Consider the following 21,282-nt stretch of genomic DNA (forward strand, 5'->3'; position numbering starts at 1 on the left):
AGCATAAGCAAATATGAAAGACAAGAATACAAAAATTATCATAGAACAATAACACTATGGTGGGATGTATAAGTCAAATCCACGTCATATATATATATATCAAAGTCACACAAAAAATTATATAGACAAAGCACAAAAGCAAAAATGATAGATGAGAATACAATGATATGACGGGATGCATAAGTATAAGAGTCACGTTAAATGAATATCACCAAAAAAAGACTATCATAAAAGAAATATTAATAAAGACAAAAAGAATACTTTATAGCTTCCTGTTCGGTGTGAGACCAGGCTTTGTGTTGAAGACCGTACCTTGACCTATAATAGATTACTTTTATACATTGTGACTTGGATGGAGAGTTGTCTCATTGGCACTTATACCACATCTTCCTATATATATTTAACCGATTATTAAGATGATACACAACGTCAGTACGTAGAATCTATACTGGAAGACCATCGTGTATTATTTGTGAAGTTGATACGGAATATTTATCGACAAGGTCCTGGTACCTTCCGATGAACTTCTTTAAAAAAAAGGACAAGACGTTCTTTGATATACCCCTGGTTCATCAACTTTCTGGTCAGACACTGGTGACGTTTTACAAAGTCTGGGTAAGAGCTGCAAGCTCTTGAATACCGATTAAGGGAAATAAATAGATGCAGGTGAAGTTGGAATATTGCTTCAAAGGTGGGAAAATTGATAATTTAAAAATTAAAATCGTCTCAGTTGTCATAGATTCTGGTACTGAGATGATTGTGTATGTCAAATTCGAGAAAGTATATTATATGGTATTCTTGTTTTATCATTTGCGTATCTTATGTGTCTCGCTTGTATTGCCAAACTAGATAGATACTAGTACATGTAAATGTCTGCCAACCCACGACAAAAAATTATATGAAATAATAAATGTTTGCTTGAAATCCAGGTAGTGTACTGGAGGAGTCCGATGTAAAAGTAATATGCATATATCTGTTTGTTGATTTAAGTTCTGGTGGTATACTCGCCCCACTATAAGATCCCAGGATATTTGTTGCTGACCTTCCATCGTATACCTGGAAATAACAAATACAATATTGAAAGGACAATCTTATAGTGTTGTGAAAAATTAAAATATCTCAAACTGTATTGTGCATTCTTTGTGAAATTAAAACGGTCGTTAAGCCTTTTTAATACGACAATAACAAAGAAACTGACAGCCGAAATAACAAAAAGCAAACCGAATGAAAAAATACTTTATGTACGTCATATTTTACTACTAGTATCAAAAGGAACACTCAAATCAAAGCATTTGAAAGTTAAGAATGTATAAGTTCCTATACACATGAGACACTTTAATAAAGGAAAAGCCAAATTTGGAAACTTAGTTGCATAGTATTTAGATTTTTCTGTGCAGTCTTTGAACGTAGAAAAAAAGTGGACAAGGGCAATTTAAAAACTCATAAGTAAAGAGCAACTGTTAAAACAATGAAAAAAAATCATTGTTCTATGATAATTTTTGTATTCTTGTCTTTCATATTTGTTTATGCTTTTTATATATGATCTTTTGTGTTTCTTTGATACCTTTTCGAGAAGGAATACACAATAACGGCATATAGCCAAGCGACAAGAAGGACAAGGGAAAACTGACGATAGACAAACAAGTTCACAAATGCATAAATATAAAACTAAAGTTATTCGGCAACACAAACAATACTAAAACGGTGGATTATGGCAGATGACCAAGAAGCAGATCATGTTAAGTTATAGCACTTGTGGTGTTGCTCAATGTAAGTACACATTCTTAAATGAATAAAGAGTCTTATAGTTAAAAAAACAGATGATTTGCGATTCATAAACGGACGATGCCTTAACAGTTTACGCACTTGAACGAAATGTTATTCGAGTATTGAATGGACATTGAAAAATCTATGTATACAAAATAGCATGTACCGTAACTTATACGAGACACGATAACATAAACATGCTATTAACGTTTTATGTACTGTTTAGCCTTTATCGTATCGTTATGCATATTTAGTAAACGGAAATTACAGTATATTCAGTGATGTACGTTCGATGCGCTCTCTTTTCGTATTTACCTTCACCTGAAACGCTTAAAAAATTATGCTTGAAAACCAATGATGTGCGTACGAGACACGAAAACGTCAGGACCAAAAGATACAATACCGTGATGATGACGGAATGAGAGGTTCCACAACATACAAGTTGATATAGAAATTAATTGATAATTGAAGAATACTATATAAATAAATACATATACAGCTGTCGTTGCTACATGAAATTTGCAAGTAAACGTGTTTTTAGTTTTAACTTGTATGTTTGTCTGTCACAATCTTCTGTAAGCTCAAAATGGATATGAAATAGAGAAATAAATTAGAATCTACAAACCTTTACAAAATCATAACTTAACTCCGTCTTGAAAAATGTAAATTTAATTTTTACTTTAAATCCACTCTCAACTATCACCGTCCAAGATCTAGTCTGATCATTTGCATAGTTTGATGGATAGCAAGGAGAAGATATTATTTTCTTCAAACCTAAAATTGATCACAAGCAATATAATGAATACAAACAATAGTCAATTATGAAGGATTTTACTCATTTTATTTTAAATTAATAGTATAACCGGTGACGTCTGATAATAGATCATAATGCAACAAACTCATACATGTTTAAATCTTGCTTTAGCTGTTTATTTTTATATCAGCTTTAATCAAAGATGGCTTAAGTCCAAAACTATTTCATGGTCAACAAAAGGGTGATGATTGGAACTTACTGATGCCTTTAATCATATTCTGAGTGCCGACACAAGGTGAAACAAATTCATTTCTATTTTAAAATAATATCTTGTCAACTTTTTCTAGGACGATTTCTCGACTCTGTTAGGTAGCTAAGAGTCCCGCTTATGAAAATATATGCTCTGATTAGCTAAAATTGTAAATCTTGGAAAAAGTGTTCTTGTTCGTACATCCAACCTCTGATTTGGGGAATTTTAAATGACAGTTAAATGCAAACACTCGAATGCTATATTTATTTTTATTAATATTTAATTTCATGGGAGGGGCTCTCTATACAGTTGTTGTGTTTGAGCTTAAGAAATCAACACCATTCTAGCATGAAACCGATTAGTCGAGTATAATATTGGTTAACGATAACCGGTACTACCGAGCGATACTCGAGAACTCGAGTTCTCGTTGACAATCCTAGTAAAAAGATAGCATAACGTGCTATACTGGATGAATAGGTTAAGAATATAACAAGTAATAAAAAGAAACCACATTGCGCCAGGTTATTTAAATATTATATTTTGTTGAATAACAATTAAAATTATTCATAAAAGACCGTAAAAAGTGAATTAAGCATCCCATAAGTTAGATAACATTCGGGTAAAAAGGAATGTTAACCCTTAACTATTAAACAAATTTGAAACGGTAATCATTAAATAAACTGATCATATATACATGTCCCAAATTGCAATTGTATACGCCGGAAGCGCGTTTCGTGTACAAATGACTCATCAGCCACAATCTAATAAAAACCGTCTCATTATTCATCCACTGCAGCCATATTAAGATCTGTTTATTTTATGTTCAAATTGTGCAGTAGTTGGTATTTGCCATTACATAATAAAACATTAATGAAAATTAAAAAACCTAAATATCATTACAAAATCGACGAGCTCAGAATAATAAAATTACTTTCCCGTAATATCAAATGACCCGAGATCATCGATATTTCAGCAACTAACGTTATTCTTTTAAAACAAAAAAAGTTATGATGAAGGTTTACGCCGGTCAACATGTTTAACATCGTTGCATGTAAATGCACCTGTCCTAAGTCAGGATCCTTTTGTTCAGTGGTTGTCGTTTGTTAGTGTAGTTCATAAGTGTTTCTGTCGTCTCTATTTGAATTGTTTTACGTTAGCCATTTTTGGGCCCTTAAAGCTTTATGTTCGGTATGAGCCAAGGTTATGTGCTGAAGGCCGTAATTTGACCTATAATTATTAACTGTGTATACACTATGTCTCATTAACAAACATACCACGTCTCCTCTTTTCATTATAACCACTACCTTTATCAAATCCTCACAACATTAATTAGTTTCAACTAGTTCTTATAGTTGTTAAATTACATTACCTTCACATCGGCTGACATCGAACCCATACGGACAGCTACATGTATAACTACTACCAGATACACTACATTTTCCCAATCGACAAGGTGTGGATGAGCATGGAGTCACTGAGAAAACAATAACATGTTAATCTTTTCTTATATATATTTATGAGTAAATATTGTTTTGTTGGCGATATTTGTCTGTATTAATAACATAGATTTGGAAAATGAAATATATTTTTGCAATGAATTCACAATTGCCTGTTTACTCCCCTACCAAAAATGATTCCGTCTTGTCAAAATAGAAATCGCAATACTAGTACTAGTGGACCAACACTGTATATAATCTGCAGGGCACATAACAATCATATTTTTTCATTTTTCATTGATTTATTTAAATTTGAAAGTAAGTCAATATAATGTAATTTTATACGACTGAAATACAAGTGAAAGGTTTAGCCAGTTATGATATAAAAGCTTCTATAAAAGAACATGTCTCTACCAAGTCGTAATCATGACAGGTATTACACATTCGTTTGCTATGTTTGAACATCTTGATTTGGAACTTTTCATTTTTGGGAATTTTCTGCGGAGTTCGTTTCATTTTGTTATTTTTTTTTTGCATAACTGAAGACGCTAAGCTTACTGACAAAATCGTCTATCCATAATTATTCATGATCATTTGTGCAACTTATTGTTTTGGTTATAGTTTGTTATGATCGGTATAAGGTAAAAATTGAAAAAAGGTTAAAATTTGTCGTCTAACAACAATGACTCGTATAAGAAGTCGTCTAACAGGTTGACGTAAATAAATAATTGGAAGCAATGAATATTCTGAATACGTTTGTCCTTGTCAAATTTTCTCTTTTTATAATGATTTTCAAAATAATGGAACAATTTGAAATTGCAATTACTCCACTATGTTCTATTTTTAACCATGTCCTCCATTTGGACTGGCAGGCAGGTTTATCGGTCACATTTAAAACAAAATATCCCAATAAAGATTGAAAAAGGTAATACCTTCACATAATCTTCCTGAAAACCCAGACTTGCACGTACATCTAAAGTTACTATTTATAATGGAACACGTCCCTTGGTTCAAACAGAAGTTTCCGCTGCAAGGTGTTACTGCAATACAATTATTATCGCGGTTCACACAAAATATGGAGAAAACTATCTACTAAAGTACAAATAAAGTTAAGTGCATCAATAATTGTATATTTTTACTAATTCACTAATATTGTTTCCATCAGCATTGCATGTATTGAGTCGAACGAGTGATCAACGTTGATAAGTTTTATAAGGGAAGTAAAATAATATATATTTCTTCCAAGGTTTTATGAAGTTGAATTCGATTTTTTCCCTTTCTTATTTATTAACCATGCATCGCTTATGAAACTTTTCATATGTTAATAAGTATTTCTAGTAGTTTTAATTCAAGCACAACTGACAAGAAAAAAATATGTTTTATAAACATTGACATGATTGAGTATAAAACGTTTATCTTGTTAAGTTACAAGGAGTCGTGATTTACATATAACATAACTTTATTAAACAAAACTTTAAATTTAGTCTTGTTTTTAAGTTTATTTGAAGGTTATTTACTGAACTGAAAATTGTCGTGTACCTTCACATTGTGTGCCTGAATATCCCCTCTGACATGCACATGCATAAGTTCCATCTATACTGAAACATGTTCCTGAGTTTTGACAAGGACTGCTACTGCATGGTGTTACTGAAATAGAGAAGAATACAAACAAATCGAATTCTAAAAATACGAAAAAGTACCCAGAATCAGGACAACTGAGATATTTATAGAGGTAAAACTTCTGTATATCAAAGTATCATATATATCTATATAAAAATGTTGTTCATCAGACGCACCTTTCGTTTACAAAAACTCAATAGTGATGTTCGATTCTAAATAGTAAAAAAAAACCAACTAATAAAGTACGAAATGGCACTCAAAAACAGGTTTGCACTCTGTAAAACTTCCCCACAAACGTTATACTAGTTATGTAATTTTTATATCGACTGAACATACATAACAATAATCAAACTGACGAAGTCTATAAATAAAATAACTAAAATGCCAAGCTTCAAGTTCTTCATTAAATGAAAATCAAAAGCTCAAACACATCAAATAATTTGGGATAAATCACCTAAATTTTTAACGATATGTTTGTTCTTTAAAAAGTGCTTCGTTATTGTTATTGTCATATCGCAAACTATAATGTGAACTTTGATTTTTGCAGAAATTAACAAATTGCAACATATTTCTAGAACATCGTCTGTAAAAATTAGAAATTTAATATATATCTGAAATTAAATTTTACATTTACTTTAAATTTCACTGTGTCTTACCTTCACAAGATTCTCCAGAATATCCCATGTGACATCTGCAGGAGAATGTACTGCTTCCAACAGAACAGGTACCATTGTGAAGACAGGGATTGTTTAAACATGGAGTAACTGAAAACAAAAGCAATTGTTGTCACCAAAAAAAAAAATAAAATGTCGACACATACATTTGTATCATTGTGTAAACTGCAAAAGTTTCAAAGTTAATGGTTCATGACTGAGGGACATTATCATTGATCTCAATGCAAATGAGATGTGCAAATGGTAAAATAGCTGCCTACTAAATAAAATTAGAGAAAACGTCTTACTAAACAAGGCAACTGTCAGACCATATCGTTGATTTTTATTTATCAAAAAAAATTACACGAAATTTTACTGAGGTCGATCGTTCTGCCGATGAAGTGTTAAGCACCTGCCATATTGCAAATATTTCAGTTCCTACATGAACATAAGGCTATTGTCTTTTTGTTACCCTGTGTAACCTTATACTTTTATCTGAAGGAGTTATCTCCCAAAACACTGTTTTTCTTGTGTCCACTTCTCCTTCGCAATCGTAAAAGATTACTACAAATTTATTCTATAAAATTACTCGTTATATCCTTCGCATCATTTGTCCCATTTTGACCGAAGCAATATGAACACTCCATATGAAAATTATTTCCCCTTATGCATTTGATATAAGAGATATGCAGTTTTCTCTTGTAAACCATAAGTGAAATAGACCTAGGGTCTTTTGATTTGAGGTTCTTGGTCCAAAAAAATAAATGAAAACTAGGTCAAGGTTAAAGGTCAAAGTCATATTCTAATTTTTAAATTTGGGTTATTTCCACATATTCCCAAAAACCGTATAAGATATCAGCAAATTATTTTTACTAAATTTTTAGTTGTGACATGTCGTAACACATACATATTGGTTTAAAGGGTAAGCTTACTTCAAATTAGAGTTTTCTCCCCTCTTTTATTTAAAAATATACATATATTGATATAACTCATGAACCAAATATAATTAAGACTCGGGGTACTTTGATTTGAGGTCTTTGGTTGATAAGCTGCAGCTCAAGGTCATAGGTTAAATTAACGTTCTAGATTTTGACCTTTGATTTTACCTCATAAGAATACATGGCAGTAGGTTTCAAGCCATAAAAAAAATTGAGAAAGGAAATGAGGAATGTGTCAAAGCGACAACAACTCGACCATAGAGCAGACAACAGCCAAAGGCCACCAATATCTCTTCAATGTAGAGAGAATTCACGCACCCGTAAGTGTCTTTCAGTTGGCCCCTATACATATGTATACTAGAACAGTGATAATGGACGTCATACTTAACTCCGAATAGAAACTAAAATTAAAAATCATACAAGACTAACAAAGGCCAGAGGCTCCTGACTTGGGACAGGCGCAAATTGCTGCGGGATTTAAACATGTTTATGAGATCTCAACCCTCCCATATACCTCTAGCCAATGTAAAAAAATAAACGCATAACAATTAGCACATTAAAACTCAGTTCAAGAGAATTCCGAGTCCGATGTAACTATATAAAACGAGATATTTTTTTGAATCAGTGTCAAGTTAACTTTCAAATAATACCATAAGAAACATTTTACAAACACGATGTAACAAATAACCTCCCATATTTAAAAAAAACAACGTTTCATAGAAACCATATATTTTTTGAATCAGCGTTCAATAAGCTATCATTTGACGCTGGAAATTACAATTTAAACCAAATTTTACTACTTTCATATCAAAATACATGGTTTTTAGTGGAAAGTCCTTCAATTGTTCTCTCGTTTTAATTATGAATGATTTTTTAAAGTTAAAATTACATCTTGTGGTAATCCTGGAGAAACAAGCAACAAAATCCGAATATTTCTTGTAATCAACCACACGATGAGTACCGTTTCAGAAGCAAAGACTGTTTTTATTTCAGAAGCGCGTGAGAGCATCCCTTCCTTATTTAGGAGTTCGTCTCGCTCTTTCGCTTATTTCAGTATAATTTGTTTAAAGATGGAAATATTAACCGAATATTGATCTTGTGTTACAAATAACAAAATTTTAAACAAAAGCTTGTATTTCGTCAAATAATACAAATGGATTCAACTTCAACTTTTTAATAATATACACAAATCCAGTAATTTTGAAACAATCTCACAGAAGACAGAAGAGTACTGATTCATGAAACTTAAGCCCGATTCTTACAATTTTAACTAAAACATAGTACTTTACTAACGAATATATTTTATTCATCAAAGAAAACAAATTCATTAATATGAACTTTGACAATATATTTAAAATTAATATCATTAAATTATACCTTCACAGCGTTTCCCTGAATATCCTTTTGGACAAACACATACAAAGCTTCCATTTGCATTCAAACACGACCCAGAGTTGTCACAAGGACTACTACTGCATGATGTCACTGAAGCTAAGTTGAAGAAAAGGAAATAAAAATGAGTGTACTTGTTTTCTACATTGTATTCAGATAAATGTTTAATTTATCTTTAAAAATATCTTGTTTATTGATTCTGTTTTCACATTGGAAATAAAGCCCACATTATTTTTTCTTATAATTAAAGTTGTTCATGGAAATTAAATTTATCCAATTCATGTTTACTTTATAAATCATTGAGTAATATCTATCCAACTGTCGATTGAGTACTGAACTAAGTTGTAACCAAGCTATTAAAAATGTTCTATTTTAGTAACTGGCTTGCTTTGATGTAAATGTATGCATTATGCTTATCTATTTTATGATGCATGTTCTTCATTGTTGTGTGTGCTGAGTAATCTGTCAAGTATGCTTATAATTTCTTATTTGTTTTTAAATATCAAGTCGGTTAAGAGCTGTGTAGAGCACATATTTACTATGTTAATCTGAACATATCATGCCCGACTAAATAGATAAAATTAACTAACTCACTTATCTACTTATCAATTTCATACCCAGTACAATTGGAATGGGGAACTGGCTATAGGACAACGGCCAGTTGTCGCCAGCTAGTTTGACACTGATACTTATTCTTCATATTGTAATATGAAAATTGTCATGTCTTGTTTAATGATGATTGTTTTTTATTAGATAAATATGTAAGACAACCATACTATATTTACAACATGATAAACATACAAACCTAATGTAGAAATACGTTCTGTAAGATTGTCCTCACATCGAACTTTTTCCGGTAGACTATGTCTCAGTTCTTGTATTGTTTCATTCATTAACGCTAATGACTGACTAAATGAAATCATAGCTTTCATCAACGCAGCTTTTGTTTCATTTAGATTGTCATTGTTCTCTGTATTAATATCGTTCAACTCTTCTATTTGACATGTCATGTATCTCTTTATGAATTCAACTTCATTTTTCCAATATTTTTCTTGATTTTTCATATCTACAATTTCAATTTCGTTATTCATAACTCTTTTTAGTAATTCATTGTAATTTCTTTTCATCACGTTAACTTCCGCTATGAGGTTTATCACCTTAACTACAGCATTCTCCGAACTTTCAGTAGTAACTCCTTTTACGTATCTGGTGCAGTAGCACGAAATCAACGATACTATAAGAACTAACTGCATTTCCAATTCAGGCAATAAAACTTGTAAATAAGGATTCTTAAATTCACATTAACGAGATAATTTCTTTCTTTGCATCTAAATGTTGCACACAAGACGTTGAATGAGGAAGTTATGATCCGATCATGTACAGAACTATATTTTACACTTGAAAACCAAAACATTGCAAAAAATCGAATTTTCGTAACCCTCTTAAGGTCACAATAGAGCTAAGTTGAAATTACATCACAATCATTTCACATTTTCGTGAAACACTTTTACTAAACACATTTAATATCATGTTACTATTTAGAGCTTCAAAATTACCAAAAAAATAAGTAAAAAAGTAAAATCAAACAATGCAGAAAAGAATGGAAAACCCGAAATCTTGAGCAGAAACTCTAACAATATCATAATCGCTAATTAAATGACAGAATTAAAATCACAAACACATCAAGCGAATGGAAAACAACTGTAAGATATCGATAACCACTTTCCTTATTTCTTGCATATACATAGACCATTTATCTGAAAATTGACCTACGCACAAACACTTAATTTAGAGACGGAACAATACGAAGGGGACCAAGGTCAAATGACTGCATTTACTTTGTTCATAGGACAATAAGAAAAAAGGAAAATATCATAGCTGCATAAAATAAATTTGACTACATGTTATCCTCAACAAATACAACTGCACAAATCTACTCACAACATGAAATGAACCAATTCAACATAACATGTAGTGGACCAATTCCGCATAACATTGATGTATACAGCTTTATAAATTTATGCACATACAATTTGATGAACTTTCTACATTAGAAAATGCCTCTACTAAGTCAGGAATATGACAGTTGTTATCCATTCGTTTGATGTGTATGGACTTTTGATTTTGCCTTTTGATTTTTGATTTTTTTTTTTAATTTTCCTCGGAGTTCAGTATTTTTTTTTTTTTTTTACTTTTTACCCATGCGTGAAAAATCTTAATGGTATCTTTAAGTAGTTATTACTAAATATATGTAGTAATTTGCATTGATGTAGTACATTTAAATCTTTTTGTAAGTAACACATTCATAGCGTGATAGGAAGTTCTTGTGATTTTGTTCAAAAATGAACATACCTTTTTTTCATTCTACAACAACCAAGGAGTTTATTTTGATAAAGTCATGAATTCTTCAAGAATTTCAATTCTAAACATTCGACTATTTTTGACGAGCGGAACACAAATTACAGATAATGCGGTTTCAAATTGTCTAGCTAATCGGATATAAGATATATTTAGAGCTATGATATTTTTTTTTACAATGTCCCGATGACTGAACAAACTGTTCCTCTACTTATAAAAAACAAATTAAAATAAAATCCCCAAAATACTGAAGTCAGAGGAATGTCTAATCGGAAGGTCAATAATCACATGGCAAAATCGTTTATCATCATATGTTTTAACGATAACAAATTACAAACTAGAGGTATCAATAATCATTTGCTGAAACACATTCATTATAGAATTAAAATAGTGATCTATTAAATTTTAACGCTGTCTTTTTTTTAATTTACGAAGTTGGAATAAGAGACTAAGTGGAGTGACTTATGTCATACACTTAACCTTATTTACAGACGTTTCTGCATACTTAACTATTTAAAGTACTGTTTTCCTTCTTCCTTGTTTTGATAAAAAAATAGATAAGGGAAATCCTAGCTGTTGTTGAATTGCTTGATAGAATTACGTACAAAAAGTTATATGTGTGTTTACAATATTGTGTTTTGCAATATGAAAATGTTCAGCATTTATAAGAAATTGTGAGTTTGCGCGTCTAGATTTGTTATATTTAAAACATACAGCCACGTCAATTGTGAGTTCTCTATCACAAATGGTGTGGAGTTTGAGTGAACGAACGTATTTTGCCCGTTCATTACAGAAAATTAATTAGTAAAACAACAGTATACAATATAAAACAATATTTATATTTAACCAGTTAAGGGGCCATGACTATAGAACAGTTCATTGTTGAGGACTTTCATGTGTTAAAATTTCTTCTTGCAATTTAAGTGAAATATCTGAGTGGATTAAGTCTTCAAATGAAATTGAGAATGGAAATGGGGAATGTGTCAAAGAGACAACAACCCGGCCATATAAAAAAATAACAGCAGAAGGTCACCAACAGGTCTTCAATGTAGCGAGAAATTCCCGCACCCGGAGGCGTCATTCAGCTGGCCCCTAAACAAATATATACTAGTTCCGTGAGAAAACACATTTTGTGAAAATATTTCCTTCTTTCCTGTTATTAAATATTGTACACAGGTTAAATAAGAGGAGAAATTTGATTGGTAGTCTTCTAGTGATGGTTATTTTCTTATATGCAATGAAATGTTTTGTGCATTTTTTCTATAGTACTGGACAGGATAAAACTTCCCTCTTGCCAATTATTTCTTTATTTGAAACAAAGATAAATTGAGCAAATTTCAAAGACTAAGAAAATCAATGGTGGTATTATTTCTCCCCATATTTAACTTGTGTACAAGATTTAGTAACTATGTAAGCTCAAGTTTACAAAATATTCATTAGAAACCCCCCCCCCCCCAAAAAAAAAAAAAATGATGGTGCTTTGAAATACCCAAAACATATGTTTATGACACAGAAATGTGTTACTGCAATAAAATGTAGGATTAATTACCAAAAACCTTTCAAGTGCAAGGGAAATTCTTTTCGACCTATTTTCGTTTACAACCGGATGTGACGTACCCTGACGTACACCTTAAGCCAGATCAAATTTCAAACATCGTTGGAAAGCGTTTTGTGTTTTTACCCACTGACATCTGTTTGCGTTGTTTAACGTAAAGACGTTTTACTGGTATTGAAATACTCAAACCTAAAATTGCGAATTGGAGTGCGCATACAGAATTAAGTAAAAAATGCGCTGTTCAAAAGTAAGAAATCGATTGAGCCAAAACAAATCCAAACTGAAACTGAGAGTATATCATTAACTATAAGGGAAAAAACAACGGAAAAAAATAAAAACACTGAAGTGCAAAAACACAAAAAATAAAAACAAACGCCAATGCAACATACATAGAAAACAAATCATTTAGTAAATTTGATTCAGAACGATCTTTTTAAAGGTTACCACTACTGATGGACTGTCAGATCCTGAGAGTATCATCAGCTCGAAACTCCGTACTTTGGAACTGACACAGCTTCTAAAAAACTTTTAAACATTGTTCGTTAATAAATTTAGAAAGTAAAAGAAACTAAGCTTTCAACTTCCTCAAACAAAGTCGACCTTAGTTTAATTTGACTACTATTTCATGTCCATTTAGGTCATATAACTCGTCAAAATGTTTAGGTTAATATACATTCTTGTCTTTCACATTTTTGACTTTGAGCATGTTGATCGTTCGTAGTGAAGGTAAACCCAGAACAGCGCTTCGGACGCATTAACCTGATGTTTTTTTTATATTTTGAAAGCTGTTGCTGAATTGATATAAAAAGTTCCATTTTTGTATATGCTTCTTTAATTCTAATTTCTATCTACCACCTATATATGTTCTACCACTCATCTGACTTACGCTCTCTTGACAAATTATTGAATTTTCCGAAATACATAGGATCTACTACCACAGGAATATATATCTTCAGCTGTATTTTGCTAAACCAATCGGAAATTACGGTATTCAATGTTCTTCAATTCCTCATTGCTTTTTTTATTTTTTTAAAACTTTTTTCTATTTAAGTATCTCTGATGAATGGGATACAGGCGAAACGAGAATCTCGAGTTCACCATGTTTAGTCTGATATCTATCATTTTGCAACATTACGAGCTTGTTACGAAAACCCATGAAAATGGCTATGTCTTTAGCGATTACGTTTTATATTTTCTGGGGTATGCAATACTTATGCTTTTCTTAGAATTGCAACGATTTTTTGAAAAGCAGTCTTTTCCTGTTTGCATTTATGATTTTGCTACACCATTGAACGCACTAGCACATATTCGTATTCAAATGAAGATTTCCTATTTGACAGACTTGGCTTTCGTTGAATCTGGGTTAAACATTTGTTGCAGTTGCAAAACATATAAAATTAGCAAAACATATAACCATTAGGCAAGTTAAGAAGCTTAAAATGCATGAAATATTTGATTAATAGTATGCCAACAAAAAGTAAAATCACAAAAATACTGAACTCAGAGGAATCAATTTGGAAAGTCCACAATCACATGGCAAAATCAAAAAACAAAAAACAAAACGCATCAAAAACGAATGGACAAGAACTGTCATATTCCTGACTTGGTACAGGCATTTTCAAATGTAGAAAATGGTGGATTAAACCTGGTTCTATAGCGCTAACCCTCTCACTTTAATAACAGTCTCATCAAATTCCGTTACATTTACATGATGCGTTAAATAAACAGTCACAATCAATAAAATAGTCAAAATATGGGAACATCAGTCATCATCGTATAACAATTTAACAGGACACAACAACATCTACTATCTACGAACACATGGATTGATTTGAGTGTCTGACGTCAGAAAAATTATATACGTCACATAAATTTGTCGTTCAATGTGCATACAATAGTTATCAAAAGTACCTGGATTATAAACAATTTTAAATTTTATATAGGCAATGAGCGCAGACAGGGTTAAAAAATCAAAAGTATGTAAGAATAAATTACAGAAATCAAACTAGTCCAAAAGTTATACATAGAATTTATGAGAATCCAAAACTTTTAAAAGGAACAATTTAACAGGACACAAAAACCTATCCACGAACACATGGATCTACTTGAGTGTCCGACGTCAGAAAAATTATATACGTCACAATGTGCATACAAACCATTTTAAAATTTACATAGGCAATGTACGTATACAGGGTTAAAAAATCAAAAGTATGTAAGAATAAATTACAGAAATAGACCGAGATTCAAACTAGTCCAAAAATTATACATAGAATATATGAGAATCCAAAACTTTTTAAAGGGAACAATTTAACAGGACACAATAACATCTACGGTCTAAGAGCACATGGATTGATTTGAGTGTCTGACGTTAGAAAAATTATATACGTCACATAAATTTGTTGTTCAATGTGCATACAAACAATTTAAAAAAAAAAAAAAAAAAAAAAAAAAAAAAAAAAAAAAAAAAAATTCATAGGCAATGTACGCATACAGAGTTAAAAAATCAAAAGTATGTAAGAATAAATTACAGAAATAGACCGAGATTCAAACTAGTTCAAAAGTTATACATAGAATTTATGAGAATCCAAAAATTGTGAATTCCACTACGCCATTGATTGATTTTGACGTTGGAAACGATTGGAAACTAGTGTGTCCGTCTTTTTGCAGAGTTGTTCCTTAATTGTTATAATTGATAGTGGAAGTTTTGGTTCACACCTAACAGCAAGCTATAAAGCTTCCCAAAATGACTAGTGTAAAACAACTGGTTTGCACTAACCCAGTGTTAAATAGTGTGAGGCGTTGTATTCCTGGGGATAGCGTTCCAGTGTAATAGCACTAGCACTATGATTGGCTGGCACAAAGCAGTAACAATCATACATACACCCTTTGCTTCTTTTATTCATTTCTTATCTTTTTTTTGTACATAAAAAGCCTTTAAGAATTATTTTTGCAAAACTCTAATTTAAAGCAATTACCTTATGCCAAAAATTAAAGTATGAGTCAAAGGACTAAAACTCTTTTCAAAATAACCAAACCAGAACAATATTTGAGCTTGATTTGAAACTTTTTCATGTTTCTCTTCTTCTTTGTCTGCTTTTTGGGCGATTTTGATATAAATGATTAAAACAGTACACCAGCCATTGCAAAAGATAAAACCATTGCAAAAGATAAAAAAAGAGGTTGCATGCTTATCTGTTCATTTTTTTCAGCTAAAACATATAGATAAAATTTCACCTTTATAATAATGGTCGAAATGATTTATGAAAAATAATATCATAAATGTGAACTAATTTAGGTTCATTTACCTATATAATGATATTCTTTTTTAATATATATTTTGCACGTTTATATATCTTGTATTTTCTTTTGTAACTACTTTCAACTTAGCAAAATTATAGAATAATGGTAACGGTAAAAAATTACACTCAGAAAACTATTGCAAAGAAAAGTCAATGAAATTATTTTCAACTATTATTAATGACTTTCATCGTCGTAAGTAATAAATGAAACCTATTCATTTTTTGAAATTATTTTGAATAGATATCGATGAAACTTTAAGCTTAACGGAACATGCTGGTAGTATATATATGAGATAATCTCATCCAAAATGCACTGATATCTTGGCTCTCTATTATTACGACCTCAGTACGCACACTAAACAGATTTATTCTGCTGAACCGACTCTAAATACTAACAATGAAAACTGCTCTCTCCTGGATCTTGATATCATTATCTATAACGGAAGTTTTATACGATAATCTATAATAAAGGAGATGATTTTTTATTTCTATTGTTAATTATCCATTGTCAGATGGTGATGTTCACTTTTCACCATCTGTTAATGTATTATATATTTGGTGTTTATATATCTAAACTTGTTTGATTTGCTCATATATGTAAAAACTAAAAAGGAAAATAAAAAAAAACTGAAAGCCGAGTAAAATTCAAAAAGGAAAGTCTCTTAATAAAAGGCAAAATCAAAGGCTCAAACACATCAAACGAATGGATAACAACTGTCATAGTCCTGACTGGGAACAGGCGTTTTCCTATGTAAAAAAACGGTAGTTAGAACCTTGTTTTGTGGCTAGTTAATTTAAAACCTCTCACTTGTATGACAGTCGCATCAAATTCCATTACATCGACAATGGTGCGTGAACAAAACAAACAGACACAATAGGTGAAAATTTCAAAAGTAGGGGCACAACAGTCAACATTGTGTTATTATCTTAATCACTATAGAAACAAACAACTGAAACAAAGGAGCACAATTCAATAGCTGAACCACAAGTTGCGTCTCACATGTTTGGAAAAATATTCTGTTGCAATCATAATGAACTCATATTTTGTAGTATGATCTAATGTTGACATAGATCAAATGAATCATGATATTGAGAAAAGCCAGTCCATCAGTTTGTAAAATTCAAAATTATCAATACATATACATATATACTTAAAGAGTATTAATTTGAAGAACATCATTACTAACATTATGTATTTAATAATTATATTAATAACAATAATGACTAGTTCATTTGTTATACATCAGTGGAATTGCCATAGCTTTCATAACAATGGTCCAGAATATATATGGAATTTTTCAAATTCCTCTACTTATCTAGATGTAATATACCTACAAGAATCTTGGTTTAAATTTGAAAATGATCTAATTGATATTAACGGTTACACAGTTGCAAATTTCTTCGTTAGAGATGGTATAAAGGGGGTTGGCACAGCTATATATGTGAATGTAGACATCCAATACTCTAAGAAAGAAAAAAACTCAAAGTTTGAAACTTCTGTTGCTCAAATATTAATAAACAGTGACATGGTCACCATTATTAGCCTATTTGATGCATCAACAGACACAAAAAAAGATGATTATATAAATCTCTTGAATCAAATTGAAGGTAAATTCATTATCTGTGGTGACTTCAATGCTCATCATTATCTATTGGGTAGTAATAAAGCTGACACTAAAGGTAACTCATTGTACAATGCTATTAGTACCAAAGTAATAATATTATAGTTTTAAATGATGGATCAGAAAGACAACAACCCTCCGATCTACAATTGTCATGTATTGATATATCAATATCTAGTGTACAGTTAGCACACCAAATAAAGTGGACAGTAGGTACTTGATTCTTATATGGTAGTGACCATTTTGTTATACAATTAACATTGAATCAAACCTCATCTTGTTCATACAGCGAACAAGAGTTGATTTGGAACTATAAAAACATGTGATGGGTTCGCCATCTCATGTCATAAACAACTTAGTGAGAGCATTGTTTCTGACAATATTAATGAATCATGTTCTCATCTCACTAACAATATAATTAAAATTGCTGGTGAGTACATTCCATCTAAGAAAAAAAGGAACTATAATAAACTAGAAGTACCTTGGTGGAATGAAAACTGTACGTTGGTGGTAAAAGAACGCAATAAAGCTCGAAACAAGGCTAGACATACGGGTGGCGGTCATGATTATTTATTATATAAAGAAAAAGAAAAGGAATGTAGAAACACTATTAAATTAACACAGCAACAATATTGGGAAACTTTCTGCAGTGGCTTGAATAATAATAATAGTATAGGACAAGAATGGAGTACAATTAAGGAAATGATGGATAAAACAATTAATTTACTAATTATGCCTACTTTGATTTATAAAAATAATATATTTGAATCTACTAAAGAAGAGTCTAATATATTAGCTGAGGCATTTGACAATGTAAGTAGTTCAAGTAACTATTCTGAAAACTCCCAGAATTATAATGAGCCATTTACCCTTAATGAATTAAGGGAGGCTATTGCTGATACATCAGATACATCTCCTGGTAAAGATAAGGTTACCTATAGTATGTTTAAAAGCTTTGGTAATACATCACTTGGTATACTTCTTTTATAATATAACAGAATTTGGTTCTCACAAGATCTTCCTCTGGCTTGGAAACATTCAATAATAATTCCAAGCTTTAAAAGGGGAAAGATTCAAGTGACCCACATGCATATAGACCATAACATGTAGCTTTAATATCTAATTTTGTCACAAATATGGAAAAGATGATTAATAACAGGCTATGGTGGTACCTTGAGAAAAATCATATTTACTCACCTTATCAGAGTGGAAAACTACAACCAATCCTTTTTTAAGGATTCTTTATTTGCTACATCAATCGAAGAAGACGTCCTTAGATAGGAAGCATTTAACTAGCACATGTCTTGTTACAGGTTTCTAAATATACTTTTTTATACAAGTATATCACAGACGACACAAAGGGGAACATCCAGATAAATTTTCTAAACATTTTTTTGGTTATACCTATCAATTAATAATGTACATTTCATTAAGGACTATCATTTGCCCTTCTTTTTTCATTTTTTTCAATTTGTACCTTCTGATATGTGTGTGTTTTTTTGTCTCTCAACATATATATATTTTCTAGTAATTCAGTCAACCATGTCCGTCAAAGTTTCATATCATTACTCGCCAAAACGTAATACAAAATACTAAAAATAAATTAAAGACTGAAAGTATATATACATAATAGTTATGTTATATGAATTTAAGGCGCAATTACTATATAAGTAAGCGGCCTACCAAAACTAATAACAACAACAATATTTTGTAGTAAATGTTAAAACAGAACATAATTTTGAAAACTGTAAAAGAATGTATTATTTTAATTGTTGACAAATGTAACATAGAAGTTGCAAAACAGTCAATTAAATGGCTTACGGTATCTTTGTATCCCATGTGAAATTCAATAACGCCTAAAAAAATTAGTCCACAATGCATTTCAACATAAAAATAGTCGCACACGCTATGAATTTAGTACTTTAGGATATCATAAGGCATATTTTGTAAATGAAAATAATCATAAACAAAATTTTAATTTTGATTCTTTCCAATACAATGTTTTATCGAGATATGGTATTATCTATGACATTGAAATATCTTTAAAGTTGGTAACGGACTTCTATAACATACTATTATGTTATAATTTTGTAAATATTTGCACTAAATCCAGTACTCTGAATTGAATGGTCTGTTGTAAAAGTAATGTACATATATCTGCTAGTCGTTATTTGGTCGGATGGTATATTAGTTCCACCAAAAGATCCTAGGAGATTGCTAGTCGACGCTCCATTGTATACCTGAAATTGTTTTATGCAGAACTGATTAACAATTGTTTTGTTTTATTTATGCAGAATGAATGATGTATACTTAAAATTTCATTAGTCAGCAGCGTCTGCATACTGAGTATATATCTCACAATTAATACGATATTCCCGGACTTGTATTTCCTATCATTATTTTCATGATAGATGGTTGCCGCTCACAAGGAAGCTATTAAACAAAGAGTTCTAAATAGTGTAGCTGAAATCACTCCCTCGTAAATTTTACGGACGCCATCACGAGTTGGTTGTCCGTTATGGAATAACAGTTTCACAGATGATATCAAACATGTTCCTTTATGTCCTAAATACAATCCCTATGTTACCTACCGAATAAGACTATTAAACGGGGTTGTGATATAACATGATCAACACGACGGGTGCCACATGTGGAGCAGAATCTGCCTACCCTTCAGGAGCACCAAATATCACCCCAAGTTTTTGATAAGGTTCGTGTTTTTTAGTCTTTAATTTTCTATGTTGTGTGTTGTAGCCATTGTGTTGTCAGTTTATTTTCGATCTATGAGTTTGACTGTCCCTCTGGTATCTTTTGTCCTTCTGTTGCATTTTTAATATTAAAATAGTTTTGTACGATTGCAGTTCGATGATTTCAAACTATTTTGATAAATCATTTTAATTAATATTACTGTCGTGATCAGATCTAAACCTGTGTTAGAACTATCTGAATAATCGTTCATAGAAATATTCTATAGTAGTACTGTCAAAGTCAGTTCTAGACCAATACTACTAGAGTTCGTACAAGGACTGTCCATAGGACTGTTATAATAAACTGTAGTTAAGAATTATCAAATTATTTTTTTTAAGTCTAAGGTGTATGTGTATGTTCATTTATTTCTTCATGTTTATCAATATATATTTTCCTATAAAAAACATATTTCTGGTAAACTAGTTTGAACTTTATAAAAGGTTTAATATTTTGATGAAACAAAGATCATCAGAAAAAATCCAGTTACTCTATACATTCTGAATATTATAATTTGCTAGTGTTATTTAATCCAAACAAACCTAACATTATATAATCAAATTTAATTTAACATTTTTACCTTTTTTAAATTATATTAAATATGAACAGAAACAGAAGTTAACGAAGCTAAAAAGCTTATACAAACCTTATAAATATCAAAATTACGGAAAGATGAACAATACTAAACAGTTAATCTACACAAATATGACAATACAACATTAAAACTCACAGTTTGTAACGAATACTTAATAATTGAAAAAAAAATGATTGATATGATACATAAATCAAAATACCCATCTTAAAAGATCACTGACAGCAGAATTGTGAAACGACAATTATTTTTGATATACACACAACCGACAAGACAAATTTTTAAAAGATATAAAAAAAAT

The 21,282-nt window shown here is 30.9% G+C and overlaps 2 protein-coding genes across 2 annotated transcripts in view; both read right to left on the minus strand.

Moving 5' to 3' along the window:
• Positions 1 to 867: 867 nt before the first annotated feature.
• LOC134681687 (delta-like protein 4) lies at positions 868 to 10,166 on the minus strand. The gene is made up of 8 exons (XM_063541332.1): positions 9,616 to 10,166; positions 8,796 to 8,909; positions 6,484 to 6,591; positions 5,747 to 5,854; positions 5,140 to 5,247; positions 4,141 to 4,245; positions 2,393 to 2,541; positions 868 to 1,056 (listed from the first exon to the last, which is right to left on the minus strand). The coding sequence occupies exons 1-8, from the start codon at positions 10,061 to 10,063 to the stop codon at positions 895 to 897; spliced, it is 1,302 nt and encodes a 433-aa protein (XP_063397402.1). The 5' UTR covers positions 10,064 to 10,166; the 3' UTR covers positions 868 to 894.
• Positions 10,167 to 19,688: 9,522 nt separating this feature from the next.
• Positions 19,689 to 21,282, minus strand: part of LOC134727394 (neurogenic locus notch homolog protein 1-like) — a 57,108-nt gene continuing 55,514 nt past the window's right edge. Inside the window, exon 46 of the mRNA XM_063591773.1 lies at positions 19,689 to 19,884. Within this exon, the coding sequence (XP_063447843.1) occupies positions 19,720 to 19,884 (165 nt within the window). The 3' untranslated portion in view covers positions 19,689 to 19,719. The remainder of the gene's footprint in view (positions 19,885 to 21,282) is intronic.

Source organism: Mytilus trossulus, chromosome 8 (genome assembly GCF_036588685.1).
Source record: "Mytilus trossulus isolate FHL-02 chromosome 8, PNRI_Mtr1.1.1.hap1, whole genome shotgun sequence".
NCBI classification, from domain to species: Eukaryota; Metazoa; Mollusca; class Bivalvia; order Mytilida; family Mytilidae; genus Mytilus; species Mytilus trossulus.